The 16,181-nt window shown below is 29.2% G+C and overlaps 4 protein-coding genes across 4 annotated transcripts; 3 read left to right on the top strand and 1 right to left on the bottom strand.

Moving 5' to 3' along the window:
* The first annotated feature begins 18 nt into the window (after positions 1-18).
* Positions 19-443, top strand: LOC141526764 (histone H4). Its single transcript, XM_074241850.1, has one exon. It carries the CDS (start codon positions 80-82, stop codon positions 389-391), a length of 312 nt encoding a protein of 103 aa, XP_074097951.1. The 5' UTR covers positions 19-79; the 3' UTR covers positions 392-443.
* A 145-nt stretch (positions 444-588) lies between these two features.
* LOC141526755 (histone H1-like) lies at positions 589-6,164 on the bottom strand. The gene is made up of 2 exons (XM_074241842.1): positions 3,103-6,164; positions 589-3,014 (listed from the first exon to the last, which is right to left on the bottom strand). The coding sequence occupies exon 1, from the start codon at positions 4,078-4,080 to the stop codon at positions 3,415-3,417; it is 666 nt and encodes a 221-aa protein (XP_074097943.1). The 5' UTR covers positions 4,081-6,164; the 3' UTR covers positions 589-3,014; positions 3,103-3,414.
* Positions 6,165-6,821: 657 nt separating this feature from the next.
* LOC141526749 (phosphoribosyl pyrophosphate synthase-associated protein 2) lies at positions 6,822-9,543 on the top strand. Its single transcript, XM_074241833.1, is given in 9 exon segments — positions 6,822-7,160; positions 7,371-7,413; positions 7,534-7,614; positions 7,870-8,210; positions 8,213-8,277; positions 8,368-8,586; positions 8,589-8,648; positions 8,748-8,894; positions 8,960-9,543. Coding segments are annotated over 7 exon segments (1,068 nt in total). The 5' UTR covers positions 6,822-7,160; positions 7,371-7,413; positions 7,534-7,537; the 3' UTR covers positions 9,119-9,543.
* A 1,398-nt stretch (positions 9,544-10,941) lies between these two features.
* On the top strand, positions 10,942-16,066 carry LOC141526738 (dynein axonemal assembly factor 5-like). The gene is given in 11 exon segments (XM_074241819.1): positions 10,942-11,152; positions 11,154-11,350; positions 11,353-11,541; positions 11,544-11,792; positions 11,873-12,019; positions 12,022-12,054; positions 12,057-12,110; positions 12,182-12,377; positions 12,452-12,761; positions 13,228-14,197; positions 15,810-16,066. Coding segments are annotated over 11 exon segments (2,547 nt in total). The 5' UTR covers positions 10,942-11,087; the 3' UTR covers positions 15,947-16,066.
* Positions 16,067-16,181: the final 115 nt, after the last annotated feature.

Raw genomic sequence — 16,181 nt, 5'->3', positions numbered from 1 at the left:
ATCTCCACTCCCGTTCCGCGATTTAGTTTTGAGTGTGTTCTCATCTTGGTAATATTGTACCAAGTCATAATTAGTCAAAATGACTGGTCGCGGTAAGGGAGGAAAAGGATTGGGAAAAGGAGGCGCCAAGCGTCATCGTAAAGTTCTTCGTGATAACATCCAAGGTATCACTAAGCCAGCCATCCGTCGTTTGGCTCGTCGTGGTGGAGTCAAGCGTATCTCTGGATTGATTTACGAAGAGACTCGTGGTGTCCTCAAGGTCTTCCTTGAAAACGTCATTCGTGATGCTGTCACCTACACTGAACACGCCAAAAGGAAGACAGTCACTGCTATGGATGTTGTATACGCATTGAAACGTCAAGGACGTACTCTCTACGGTTTCGGTGGTTAATTTTACATTCGCTCATCAAAAATTTAAACAAAACGGTCCTTTTCAGGACCACCACATTTTTTACACGAAGAGCGTCTTTCATGTTTATTGAATATAATGTAGTTGTCTATTTTAATCATGGTTAAAATTAACAACATCAACAGATTCGATAGAATCTGGCGCCAAGTTCCGTTCTCAAGCCAGACTACCGAGTGTGTATATACCATAAGCAGAATCGTTTTTTGAAATTACAAGTTTTTTTTTCAAATTTAATTTGATTTTTTTTATATGATATTTCTTAATAGTAGTTCATGCTTTTTATTACGCGTATTACTTGATTATTATCAATTATCTTTATAATTTCTATTTAAAATTATTAAAAATAATCAGCACAAACTATATAGCGACCCAGATTTTTAGATTTTAACTTTTTTCTTATGTAAAAAACGGACGGCCAGAGACTAAATAATATAACGATGCATGCTAATCCTATAATAGATGGGAAACTACAGTGAAAAAAAGATATTTGACAGCTTGCAATTACACACGCCAGGCGGCGCAAGAATAACTTTTACATGAACTATAGCTTAAAGGGGATAGTTTGCCACCCGAAATTTATCCTCTTCTAAGAAGTTGATGGCCGAATGTCGTATCGTTTTACGTCACTTCTGTGACTATTCGGTTGTTGATTTGTCGACTGAGATAGTGGCGGGATTTTTAAAAGAATGAAGGCGAGCGTGTTAAGTCTAGTTAAATTAAAATTGTCAATTTTTATTATAATTACAAAAAAAACTGAAATCCGAACAAAAACAGTTTCACTGTAAAAAAAATCGTGCCAAGTCCACGTTCATAAGACTATTAAGAAAAAAAACTTTTATTTCTTTACAAAGATATAAAATTAAAAATTAAAATATCCAACGTACTTGGTGTGCGTTATTGTGTACTTAAATTTTTTTTAAGTGTCCTAGTAGATACAATTTAGGAATCTCATAAAAAGTGAAATATTTCGTAACTCTCTCTCTCTCTCTCTCTTCGCGAATAACCTAACACCAGATGATATTTGTACAGCCGTCCTAACGAATTTGAGTTTGCCAAATCTAACTGACTGCATCTTAAATGCTCGTAAATTTGAGAGCAAAAACAAGCAAGTGCGAGATCAAACTAGGCCTGCCTCTCACTCTTATATAATTTCAATGATGTCGATTCAAGCTCGTAACTTTGTTGTCAACAAGAAGCGTCAATCTGGCAATCTTCTGGTAAAGAAGGTTTTTCCTACTCAAGTCGATGCTGCATTCAAGGGATCTATTTATGTTAATGAATTTTTTCTACCAGAAACCCATCGACTTTTACTCAAAACTAAGGAGAAGACTAAAACTGCTAAATTCAAGTTTGTTTGGGCGAGAAATGGGCAAATTTTTACAAAGAAAGATGAGAACTCTGAAAGACTTGTTATAAATTATGAATCTGATCTTATGAAACTTGATTAACGCTTAGACGATTCAACAAATAATTCTCCTGATAACTTAGCTCCAACATTAAATATACTCAATTTAAATATAAATAGTGTTATTGGTCACTTAGCTCAGTTTTTAACTTTAGTTAGTGATACAAAACCTGACATTATTGTACTTGTTGAGACCTGGCTCAAACCTCCACTTGATAACAGCATTTTTACACTTGATGATTATTTCATTATCCGAAGGGATCGAGTCCTAAAACATGCTGATTCTGGTCGGTACATTCAGAGAGGTGGTGTTGCATGCCTAGTACATAAATCCTTAAAAACCAAAGTGCTTCACATCTCAACTTCTGACTACTTAAATCAACCGGAGTTTCTTATTGTTGACCTAACTTTGAATACAGGATCGCATCTTTTACTATCTTGTATCTATCGAAGACCTAAAGGATTACTTCTCAACGAATTCTTTGAAATATTTTCAAGACTCTCTCCAAGTTTTAATAATATCATTATAGCTGGTGATTTGAATTGCAACCTGATAGAGGATAGTTATATTGCAAATCACTTGAAGGATTTCATTGTGGAGTCATCACTGTATTGTGTACCTTATGGTGCTACTTTCCATAAAAGTGACTGTGATTCATGGCTAGATGTGATTCTGTTAGACAATGAAAGTAAGTTAATTTCTCTCTACCTGAGAGAGAAGAACTACCTGATGAGTTAGTAAATTCAAGTAGCTTAGAAGTGTTTAAGAATAGAGTTTTTGATCATTTATTAACTTTAGATAACTAAATAAAAAACTAAACTAATTAACTAAACTAAATAAAAAAATAAAAAAAAAAAAAGATTTATTAAAGACTATGAAAGACTTTGAAGAACTTTGTAGTTAAAAGGTTATCTGAAGCTATTGTAACAGAGTTATTGGTTGAATCATTTATATTATTTTATATCTCAAATTTTTCAGTAGACTAAGTTTTGTACTTACTGTTACTTATATTGCAATATCTTATGTAATATTTTTGTATTCAATATTGCCATTTGGCCTGTGCCTTGGCATTAATAAATTATTAATCAATAATTTATTAATAAATTAATTATTAATAAATTATAGAAAGAAAGCCAGAATTTCGTTCCATCCGGGTGTCCCTTGACACCTCTCAAGTTTTTTTGTGACTCAGTTTTTATCTAAATTTTAATTACCAAGCGGTAGGCGGTCAAAACAATAACTTACTATAGCCTGACAGTACGTACTAATGAAAATATTTCCACTTACGTGAATATTTCAAATCTGGCAATATTGCCTTAAACATTGTAAATATTTATATTTTTTTAGCATTAAACCACCAGTTTAAAATCGACTGATTCAAGACTAACTTAGAAATCTCAAATCCGAGTTAAAATAATTGATGGCTGAAAAAAAAATATAGTTTCAATATACCATCAAAAATTTTGATAAGCAATTCGACAGATTATAACCATCATTAAAAATTAATAGTAGTTTACGTTCTAAAAAATTTGGTTGGCCCTGAAAAGGGCCGTTTATATTATTTTTTTTTCTTAATGATTAAATAATAAAATAGTGGTCTTATTTCTTAGCTGCAATTTTTCTGACAGGAGCTTTCGCCGCTTTAGGAACAGCAACTTTCTTGGGCTTCGGCGACTTGGGTTTGGCAGTCGGAGCTTTAACAGCTTTTTTAGCTTTTGGTGCAGCAGTAGCTTTAGATTTCGTTGAAGCTTTAGTGGCTGCTTTCTTATCTGACACAGACTTCGTAGCAGCAGCTTTTTTGGGTGCAGTTGTCTTCTTCACTGAAGCTTTCGATCCACCAGGAGTCTTCTTGACAGCTGGTTTCTTTACGGCAGCTATTTTCGGAACAGCTTTCTCCTCAGTGGAAGCAGCCTTGGGCTTCGGCTTGACTGCCGCTTTGGTGACTGGAAGCTTGAAGGATCCAGACGCACCTTTACCTTTGGTTTGAACCAAAATTCCCTTGGTTACAGCTGACTTGAGGAACTTCTTAATGAACTGAGCTTGTTTCTCAACATCAACTTTGTAAGTTGAAGCGATGTACTTCTTGATAGCTTGGAGCGATGATCCCTGGCGCTCAGCAAGATGTTTGATAGCGGCCTTGACCATGTCAGCGGTGCTAGGATGTGTTGACTTGGCAGCTGGTTTTTTAGCCGTGACTGCCTTCTTAACAGAATCAGTTTTAGCGGTGACCTTTTTTTCCACTGGAGATTGCGCGGTATCAGTCATCGTGAAGGATGATTATTATTGATAATAAAGCGATAGATGCGGATTAAAGCTTCTAACAACGGCCGTTATAAAATGATGGCGCTAAAAAACTCACGCGGCGTCCACGGATTCTACGCGAACCGTGGAGAAAGATTGCTCTTCTTATTACCTAACTCTTGTCGATAAATTCTATTGGGCGGTGTTCGAACATTGTAATAATTTATTATTTTTTCAATATATATTGGTTAATTTATTTATAAAAATCATTTTTTCTTACATCAAAATGTTCAAAAATTACTTTAAAAAAAATATTTCTTTTAATAATTGACAAACTGCAAGTTTTATTTAAATTTTTATAAGACACTACAACTGCGAAAACGATAGACGTAACTGCAATATTGTTAATAAACAATTAAACAATTATTCAATCTCTACGAAAATAATTTTATATAACTCTCTAATGTTCATTGCTACGGTATAAATTTTAATAATTACCAAATATATGTTTATTTCGGAATTATGAGCGATTATAATTGGCTTCCTCAAGCCAACTCGCGGATGTATTATTATAGCAGGCCATTATTTTTCAATTAGTGAAAATGATCATTAATACATAAAATAATGATAATTATTAGTTTTTATTAAATAAAAACCATTGAACTTTTAAAAAAATATTTAATTTGAAAGTGATAATTGTTTTATTATTAGTACTCATCTGTCGTGGTTTCTCATCTAGTTTTAACAATGACTACCACTGTATTCCACTATCAATGCAATTCGGTAATTACTTTCAAGTCATATAATATAAATATATTGATTCACTATAAATTAAATTGGTTTATTATTGCGTACATATTTAAAATCAACGATTTGGTTGATTTTTAAGTTATAAAATGTCTAGATTGAAACCCTGAAATAATTAATTCATTTTTTAACTTCCCGCTAAGAAAATCGAAGATTTTAAAAAATCGGGAATTTATTGGTTTTACCGCGTTTTTTTTTAGGTAGATTTCATAAAAATCTATTTATTACACTGATATTTATTGCTCAATGTCTCCGAAGAAGTCAAATAAGGCTTAGAAACAACAGTGACCAAAAAATTTATGCACGTATATGTACAGCCCATACAAAGAATAAGGATCGGTCGATCATTGGACGATAATAGGCATCCGATCCTTGATAATCGGCCGAGAATCGGATTTTTCATTGGGCCAAGGCTGGCTGGGTATCGGATGTTAACATCGTCCCAAGACTGGCGACTAAGCATAGGCCGAGCATAGTAACCGATCATCGGCTGAGCATATTCAAACGGAAAAATAATTTTTAAATCAGGCTGAAGTATCGCAAAATTATTGATTTTTTTTAGTCGTATTGTTATGTAGATTTTTAATTTTATCCTCGGGTTGCACAGGAGCGGCGAGCCTATCGAAGTTCCTTGAAAAAAATTTTAAAATTAAAATGCGATGGAAATCGAACCTGGTCTGTCTGCGTGGAAGTCTCGAACATTACCAACTGCGCTGTATGCCGTAGTTAACAGAAAGAATTTAGTTTAGCTATTTAAATGATCAACAAGTATTTTATTCCAATGTATACCAATAATTTGTTTTATAGGTACTTTATATTCTCAATTTTTATGAGTAATTAATGAATAACTAATTGAAAAATTTTCTCTAATAAAAACGGTAAATTTATCACCTAACTTATTCGTTTGAGAATGTTTGTTATCTCCCATAAATATTCAATAATGCCAGTAAATAAAATTTAAGAAACAGCTGATGTGATATTTAGAGGAGATGCATAGCAGAAAATTTATCATATCGGCTAAGCAACGTCTGATGATCGTTTGTCGTTAATAAAAATAAAATTTGTGTAATTTACATACAATTTTTTATAAGTTCTGCAAGAAGTAAATTCATCACATCATCGGCCAAGGATAGACTGATGATCGTATGTAATTAGTAAGAGCATCGATCGGTGGCCAATGGTGTACCAGCCATAGGGCGATGATAGAGTACCGATGCTCGGCCTAGCATAAGTAGCTTAGTCTTGGCCGAGCATCGGTGACTTCGTATGGGTAAATATTATACTAATATTATTAAATGAACATTTCAAAATCACAAGTAATGTCATTATCGTAACTAACTATTATTAAAATATTAGAATAAAAAACTTTTGTAAATTTCAAAATAATTTAAAAAAAATTATTTTGAACTTGTAAAGTTGATATGCCCTTTTAGTCTATAAGTAATATTTTTACGACAATAACAGTGATAACTATTTTTTTTATTTACATAAATATCCTACTAATATCATTAAATGAACATTTCAAAATCGCCCTTGCGACTTTCAAATCATTCTGAAATCAGTCTGAAAAAATTCTGGAAACATTATGGAATCATGATGGTTCCAGAGTGTTGAGTGTGGCTATTTGCACTTACCCGTGCTCCGTGCCAGCACGGGTAAGTACAAATAGCCACACTCCAGAGTGTTTCCAGAGTGGTTTTGTGCCTATTTTCCAGCATAAAACCAGAGTGAACCCAGACACTACTAACCATCCTAAATACATAGTTATCGAACGTCTAGACTGCCACGCCAACTGGTGATTAGAATATTCACCTTTCGGGCAAAACATTTGTTTTTTTTTTTTTTTTTTTTTTTTTTTTTTTTTGTTAAAATAATCTTTTAGATTTTTCGCAATTTTTTCATTGATTAAGTCTTGTTATACCATGACATAAGCGAATGAATCAAATCAGAAACGTCAAATCAACTAACTAGTGAAGTTTTATTATTTTTCGCTAGTACCAGTGAAATTATTTTTCACCCTTAACTTCGGTCACAGTTTTGCCAATACAATATTTTACCCTAGACCCGATATTTTCATTGAGTGAATTAAAATATCAAATTTAAACCCCTGATATATATTACTGCTGATATTCGTACTGAAGGTTTGATGAATAGTTCATTTAAAAATTAATTATAAAAATAAAAATTCTGAAAATACAGAAGTAGACAGCCAACTCGTAACTTCTGCATTTTGTAATAAAAAATGTTGAATTCCTGCTAACCGGCGAGTTTACTGAATCAAAAATTCCTGATCTAGGGTAAGTAAATATTTACTAGTGGGGTTGAGACTATTGTTAAACCAGCTGATGTTTGCAAAGAAAGCGAACATAATCTAATATTAAAAAAAAAAAAAATAACATTGCGAATCCGTAGATATCTAATACGTATTTTCTGTAAAATTTGATGTATCCATTGTAATAATTTAAATCAGGTCATTGATAAATATAAAACAAATGTTTAATCAATAGATATCAAATTTCGTGTTGAGGATTACCGGGTATTATATTAAAGGTAAGAATAACATAATACTGAAGTTGAGACGTAAATAAACTAAATGTAGGGATAATTTTTTATTTCGTTTTTCAAAAACAAAAAAAAATTAATTGACTGTTTACATACATTTCGTTGCAGCAACATGGAGAAATCAGCTGCTTCAGACATTGTGATCGTATCAGGAAACTCACATCCCGAACTTGCAGAACTAATTGCCAAGTAATATTTATTTTTTTTAATTATTAATAATATTTTTTAGTGATGATAATGAATGAGAATCAATTTAGCAGATATTTAATAATTTTTAGAATGTTTTTAACAAATAAATTATGGCAAAAAAATGAGAACAAAAAATAAGCATCTAGAAATTTAAAAAAATTATAAATGCAATTTTTAAAAAAAAATAAAAAAATTATTAAGTGACAGCTGACTTTAATGTCATTAATAATGGAATTTTTTTTTTTTTTTTTTTAGTCGACTGGGTGTGAAAAATGGCGGGTGTTTTGTGTATTACAAAACAAACCGTGAGACCATGGTCGAAATTGCCGATTCTGTCCGTGGAAAGGACATTTATATTATTCAAACAGGTACTAAAGATGTAAATAATAATATAATGGAATTATTGATCATGGCATATGCTTGTAAAACTTCGTCTGCTAAAAACATCATCGGTGTCATTCCTTACTTACCGTATTCAAAGCAATGCAAAATGCGTAAACGCGGCTGCATTGTTTCCAAATTACTGGCCAAAATGATGTGTAAAAGTGGTCTGACTCACATCATTACAATGGATTTACATCAAAAAGAAATTCAAGGATTTTTGATTGTCCTGTTGATAACTTGCGTGCCAGTCCATTCCTCTTGCAGTATATTCAAGAAAGTGTATGTCTTTTACTAAATTTAATTTAATTTTCTCATTCATAAAATGATTCTTTTTTTTTTTACATTGGTTTTAAAATTTTAATCAAACAGGTACCCGATTACCGTAACTCTGTGATAGTTGCTAAAAATCCAGGAAGCGCTAAAAAAGCTACTAGCTATGCTGAAAGACTTAGAGTTGGAATAGCTGTTATTCATGGTGAACAACGAGAATCAGAGTCTGACATGAACGATGGTCGTAATTCACCACCGACTGTTTTGTTGTCCTCGAGAACTATGGAAGTTGGTGTTGGTGTACCATCTCATCCAGCAAAAAAGAAAAGCCACCGATTAATGTTGTTGGTGATGTCAATGGTCGTATCGCGATCATGGTCGTAAGTTGCTTTTTTATTTGATTTATTAACTGATTTAATAATGGCTGTTGTTATTAATTAAATATATTTTATGTACTTTATGTACTTTATGTACTTTAGGATGATATGGTAGATGATGTTCAATCATTTGTTGCTGCTGCTGAGGTTCTGAAAGAACAAGGAGCTAACAAGATTTATGTTCTTGCTACACATGGTTTACTCAGTTCAGATGCTCCAAGACTCATCGGCGAGTCACCGATTGATGAGGTAATTGTTCGATTTTTATTCAAAAGAAATGCAAGTTGGTAATTTACAACGTTATTCATTTATAGGTTGTCGTTACTAATACTATTCCACATGAAATCCAGAAGAGTCAATGTTCTAAAATTAAGACGGTTGACATAAGTATTCTTATCGCAGAAGCGATTCGCCGTATTCATAACAAAGAATCAATGTCTTATTTATTTAAGAATGTCACAACCGAAGATTAATAATTTGATTTAATATAAAATATTAAGTTAACAATATAAGATTTCACCACCTCAAAAGGTGGAAAAATATAATATAACTTTATTTGAGATAAAGTGATGAAAGTTTTATATAAAATTTAAAAGTAATAGTCATAACACAAAATGAAAATATATACTAAAACATGTACAACAGTTCCGAGTGAGGGACCAGATCAGGGTTATCTATATTCCTCAATTTTTATATGATATTTTTATATATTTTTTCGATGAACAATTGTAAATCAGAGGAAAAAATGAATCTTCAAAACGAACTAGTACTAGATTTTTTCTTCAATAATTTATATTTAAATATTCTATTTCTTACTTTTTCGATTTTTTATAATAATCAGTCCATTTGGAATTATAGTTTTTTATTAAATTTATTATTTTTTTTTTTTTCATATTGATATATATATATATATATATATATATATATATATATATATATATATATATATATATATATATATATATTTTTTTTTTTTTATTGAATATCATGTAAACCTTCTTTGTAAACTTATTTAAAAAATACAACTAGTATTAAAATGTAGAAATCTTTTGATTTCTTCCATTTTTATTTTTGAATAATTGACACAATTGTATCGTTTATGTATAAGTATTAAAATAAAAAAAAAAAAAGAATTATTATTAAGAATATGTAAGGATAATTGTGGTATATTTCACATAATATCTCTGCATGTATATCATTAATGTAGTTGAAATTATTGTGTATTATAAAAATAAACTGTGTGCAAAAAATCAGAGCTAAGCAAATTCGATTATTATTTTTATAAAATCTTACGATCAATAGTCTAACAATAGAAAATAAATGAAGTTTCCATAGTATTGAAATCTTGTAACTAAATATCCATATTTATATAATAATTATCTATAAATATAGTATAAATTTATTCAAAAAAATGTTCTTACCGTTAGACGATTAAAAAAAAAAATGGGCATTTTTGTGACAAGAAATTGATTTCTTGAAAATTTTCAAAAATTTTATTTGTTAGCTGAAAAAATAAAAATTTTTCCCATCGCAACTTTTTTGTTGGAAGAAAGGTTTTTTGATTTGGAAAAATCGTTTTTTCCAAAATTGTCTTTTTCCAAATCTAAAAAACTTTCTTACATTAAGAAAGTTACTGTCAGAAAAATTTTGATTTCTTTAGCTGCGAAACAAAATTGTTGAAAATTTTCAACAAATTAATTTCTTATTAGACCATTGCTAATTTTTTTTTAAGAAATTTTTTTCTCAGTGTAAAAAACATAGAAAGAATTTTTTATGAATTTTAGAATTTTGTTACTCTTCTAATGGTTTATCAGGGTAGCGCGACTAGAGCATCTTTAATATAAAAATCTTAAGTTTTAATTTTTTCATCAAACTTTATATTTCTCGAATATAATTGAGGAGTTGAGTTTCCAAGGGGTATCTTTTCATTTTTGATTAATCGAGACAAAAACTAGTTATCTTTAATTATAAATATTTTTATTGAACTTTTTAATTTAGTTATGAAGTGCTATCGGTTATGAAGCTACAATTCGATTCTCATTTAGAAATCTTTATAATTTTCCAAGTAATTAATATTTAAAAGTTAAAAAAACCGCTCTTTTAAAATATGAAAAGATACCCTTTTGAAAATCAGCTCCTCAATTATTCTTTCTGATTTTTCTCTGTTGAGAAATTATTTTAGAATTAATGTACTACCTGAGCTACATATATATCATTAATGTAGTTGAAATTAAATTGTGAAATAAAAATAGATGATTTTCAAAAATCAGATTAACAAATTCTTTTATCTATTTTATTATTTGAAGCATTCTTATACTCAATAGGCTAAACAATGTAAAATAAACAAATAACGTTTCCATGGTATCAAAATATTTTGTAACTAAGCAACCTCATTGACATAATTTTTATTTATAAAGAAAGTATATAAATTAATTTTAAAACATGTCACGAATAGAAAATTTACAATTAAGTGAAATTTGTGTATCTTTGCAATCAGATGATAAAAAAGACGATTTTTGTTTTAAAAAAACTCCATGATATTTTAATTGATGACGATAATCAATGGAGTAAGAAGGAAGTTTTAGAAATATGGCAAGTAATGAACAAACATATAGTTAAAGTTTTGACAGATCCCACTGAATCTTGTCGAGAATTAGCTGTTGAAATAATAAAAATATTTATTACTTCACTACCAATTATTGAAAAAATATTATGTATATTATACCAATTTTTGTTCGTCGTTTGGGGTCTCAAGAACTTCTTGAACCTTCTGAAGAGGTTCGTCTTAATTGTATTATTCTTCTTCATTTGATAATTTGTTTTTACAAAGATCATTTGTCCGTTTATATTGATGATTTTGTTCAAATTTTATCAAAAACTGTGACGGATAATTATCCTAAAGTAAAAGAGAAACTTGTGAAGCTATCTCAGAACTTGCTAAGGCTATTCCCGTTCAATTTTATTCCAAAAGTGAACTTCTGGTAAAACCAATACTGAGTAATTTTACTCACCAGCATTATCGAGTAAGAGTAAGTAGTGTTAAGGCTGTTGGTGATGTTATCCAGTACGGCAATAGTAAATCTATGGAACAAGTCTCAACCCCATTAGCTGAACGGTTGTTTGATCAAAGTGGAGCTGTCAGAATTGGTAAAAAATATATAAAATTTAATACTTATTTATAATTACATTATTATTGCAAATAAGCTTCCACTTAGTTTTTTTTTCAGCTGTGATTGAAGTTGCCGGTTATTGGTTTTCAAATTTACGAGATCGATATAGTTGGTGGTATAAATTAATTCCACTCCTCGTCACTGGACTTCATGATGAAATATTGGAAATACGATTGAAAGCTCAAAATCTTTGGGATGCAGCCGGTTCACTTTTTTAAAGGAAAATGAATCTGATGAAAAATAAAAAACAAAATGGATTTCTTAGCTGAAGATCTTGACCACTATCCACCTAACAGTGCGTTGACACAAATATTTTATATTTTTTTCTAATAACAAAAAAGAAGATGATATAATGTTTCATTCTAGTCAAAAGGCCGAATTTGGGATGCAGATTAATAGTTCAGCAAAATATTGGTAAACTTATTGGTGGAATCGTTAAAGAACTTGAAGACTGGAAGGCTGATATTCGTGTTAGATCAGCTCAATTGTTAGCAGTACTTACTTTAAATGCTGAGCAAGATATCACTCAGCACATTGAAAAATTACTTCCAGCTATGTACAGGTAATTTATACTTTTCAATTTAAGTTTTAAATTCAATATCCGTGAATTTTTTATGTTACTAATGAATTTTCTAGGGCCTGTAATGATCAAGATATCAGAGTAGCAGATAATATAATTTTAGCTGCAGAATATATTGGGTATTTCGTTCCACCTGAAACTTACTGTCAATTAGTACTTCCAACATTAGAAGATGGGAATATTACGGCTGGCCATTTAGCAGTTTTGGCTGCAATTTTACGTGGTACCGAACGAAGATCTCTTCTTGACAAGCTCGATGATATTGGAAGTTTTCTTCAGTTATCACATATTTGTCGCAGCAAAAAGGCTGATTATCAACAACAAATTTTACGGTGTTGCGAAGCTGTAATTAATGTTTCTAAAGAAGTAAGTTATTCACAAATAATATTCTATCATATTTATTTATTTATTTAATTTATATACCAAGGCAATAAGCCTTATGGCAAGTACAAAAATGTAACAGTTTTATTAAATCACGTAAGTATTATAATGTAAATTTAGAACTTCAAGAGAAATAATTTTATGTTCAGTGAAATGAAAGGAAAAAAAAATAACGTAATACATAAAGATACATAGTCTAAACGATATTATGTAAAGTAAATATAAAATTATACAGAGAAACAATAGTTTTTGTAATAATTTAAATAGTAAGAGGTTGCAAACATAATGAATTTTCAAGAATTTGCTTTTTTGTTCATAAAAATTCATATGTTTTATTTTTTGAAGATTTGAAGTGACGATAAGTTTGTAATTTCTGTTGGTAATTCCTATTTACATCTGAGCCAACAATTAAAAATCTTTTTTTTTTTTTTTTTTTTTTTTTTTTTTTTAGGACTGCAATATTATTGCGAATAACTTGTTCACAACAATCTTCACAGTTTGGTCGATGTCTCATCAAGAACCTCAACAAATTTTTGCCAAACAACTAATGGAGAAATTAGTTGTAACGATGGGTGAAAGCTTAGAAGAATTGTTTTCATTGAATATACGTGAAATTTTATTAAATATCAAGGATTCTTCAAAAAGTTGGACTGGTTATAGCCCAGAAGTTTATATATTTAGATTATGTTTGACTGAAGCTAAACCAGCGAGCGCAGAAAATATGGATGTTGTTTTAACAATTTTAAAAGACACGATGATTAAGGATGCTGATGCTGAATTGCGTCTCAAATTTTTTATTTTACTCTCGGATTTCTTTCAACACCGCAATGAAACATTGAAATTAATCAAAGATCCAACGGAGTTCATAACGGATTTTTTCGACAATATTCTGATGCCAGGATTGATTTGGTCAGCTGGTAAAGCTTCTGAAGCTGTAAGAACTGCAGCTGTTGGTTGTTTGTGTGCTCTATTCGATGATTCCATTTCTGAGAACAAAAATAAACTGAAATTACGATTTGATGATTTAGAAAACGGCTGCAATGAACTTATAGTTAACGATAAAAATTTTATCCCAATTTTTGAAAAAGTTTTACCTATTTTAATGTCTCTCATTGAAGACAATGCAAAGAAAACAAGACTTTATGCTCTACGAGCTTTGTATTTAATTATCAAAATAGGCTTAAAAATATCTTGTATCACAGATAATGATGTTATTAAAATTTATCCAGCGCTTGTTAAAAGATTAGATGACGGTTGTGATGATATAAGATATGGAGCAGTGGAAGCTCTTGTATTTGTTTGGCGAGCTTTATCCAAAGATTATGATTTAGATTTTGGAAAAAGTCATGTTGACTACGTATATACGACTACAATTGTTCATTTGGATGATCCAGAAGTTGAGTTTCAAAATATGATGCTTGGTGAGTAAATCATTTTGAAATGGTTTCAGTGGTGAAGTACATTTTACGAATATTTTACATATTTTATGAATGAGTTGAGTATTGTTTAAGTACTTGGATTCTAAAAATTTATACCTCAACTTTGATTGACTTTTGGGAGAAACGAGGAATTATTTTTTCCTCGTACCAAGAAGATCACTCAATAAAAATTTAAAAAATTATAAAATAGATTGGTAAATATTTACAACCGGGGTTCACCCTATTTTTGGCCATATCTAGGTGAAAAATTAACATTTAAAAAATTTTTTTTTCTATTCTGCTTGTTTTTACGGCGCATTTATGATAAAAAATATCGTAAAAGAAAAAAAAAAGATTTCGATAGCTTTTTTGCCTTCAAAAGTTGGAAAAAATTTTGGATCTCATGTTTTTGGATAAAATTTATATTTTATCTTTTTTTGATATATTTTTTTTTTGAAAAGTAAATACAAAAAACGAATAATTAAAAAAAAAAAATTTGAATTTCACAATTTTCTAAAAAATTTATAAATTTTTTTGAAAATTTGTTAAAATTGTGATAATCAACTTTTTTTTTTAATTGTTCATTTTTTTATGTATTTTTCAGAATTAAATACATCAAAATTTTCAAAATTAATTTTGAAAAAATATAAATGCAAATTTTTTTAAATGTTTTCTTTGTACAGATTAATTTTTTTTAAGTAATATTAAAAATTTGCCAGATGTCTGCTGCTTTCACTATTATAAAAAATAAATAAAACAATCTTTTCATAGCAAAAGTTAAAAAGTTCATTTTTTTACAAAAAAATGTTGGTATTAGAAAATATCATAATCTAAAAAAAATTTCAAATGTTAAGCATATTGTACTTATAGAATTTTACTAAAGTAAATACACGTATTCCACAGAAAAATAAATTAACTTGATTCAAGAAAAAAATTCTCGAACCAAGAATATAATTTTGAAGAGGGTAATTGTCTTGAATCAAGACAAAATATTCTTGAATCAAGTAAAATTTCTTTAAATCAAGAAAAATTTATGAAAATTAACTTAGCAGATAGTTGATAATTTTAAGAATTTTCGTAACAAATAAATTATGGCCAAAAAAACTTATTCAAAAAATTGAAATTTAGAAATTTTTAAAAACTACAAATGCAATTTTTAAAAATAATTTTTTGGAAGAAATTTATTTGTTAAAGAAAATTAAAAATTGTCAAGTGACAGCTAACTTTAATATCATGAAAAATTTCCTTAAATCAAGAATTTTTCTACTCAAATCACGACTATCAAGTTCTTCAAAATTATATACTTGATTCAAGAACATTTTTGTTTCTATATAGAGTTGTAATAACGTGATTACTTGCTTTAAAAAAAAAAAAAAAAAAAAAAAAATTTAGGAAAAATAAGTTTTTTTTTGTTGTATAAATATATTTAATTTTTTCAAGATTCTGATTGAATCTTGATTAGAATTATAACTTTTTGTTGAGGTCTAAAGTTTTTAGAATTTTAGTGTAAACACACAAATATATCTATAAAATATCGAAATATCTGCAAAAAATATCTTCACTCATCTTATATTTTACTTGTCTTTAAATTAATTTATTTTGTTAATGATTTTAGACGCAATGATGTCACTAGCGAAAATACATCCAGAATTATTGGCAAATAAAATAATAAAATGTAAAAATAATTTTAAAAACCAAGCAGCTCTTGACAAACTATTACAACATTGTCATGAGTTATTAAAAAATAATTAAACTAAGTATATCATCACTAAGTGTTTTTAAATTGAGCGCGCAATGTGTAACACATATTATACTTCCAGACACTATCGTAAAATAAAAACTTTTTATCCACGGTGATTTAATTATTGATTATTTTCTCCCCTCTTAAAAAATTTATAATTTTGCTAAAATGAAATTTTTTTATTAAAACAATAATGATGAATCCATAAATATAAAATAAAATGCAATATTTCATTAATGAAATGAA

This window comes from Cotesia typhae, unplaced genomic scaffold, assembly GCF_013202065.1.
Source record: "Cotesia typhae breed Kobodo isofemale line unplaced genomic scaffold, CoteBio_Ctyphae contig_36, whole genome shotgun sequence".
NCBI lineage: Eukaryota > Metazoa > Arthropoda > Insecta > Hymenoptera > Braconidae > Cotesia > Cotesia typhae.
This window is presented reverse-complemented; position numbering and strand designations above follow the sequence as displayed.

What these genes read in the sequence shown, in the direction of transcription:
- LOC141526755 (XM_074241842.1), bottom strand. Translation starts at nt 4,080, where the DNA reads ATGACTGATACCGCGCAATCTCCAGTGGAAAAAAAGGTCACCGCTAAA.
- LOC141526764 (XM_074241850.1), top strand. Translation starts at nt 80, where the DNA reads ATGACTGGTCGCGGTAAGGGAGGAAAAGGATTGGGAAAAGGAGGCGCC.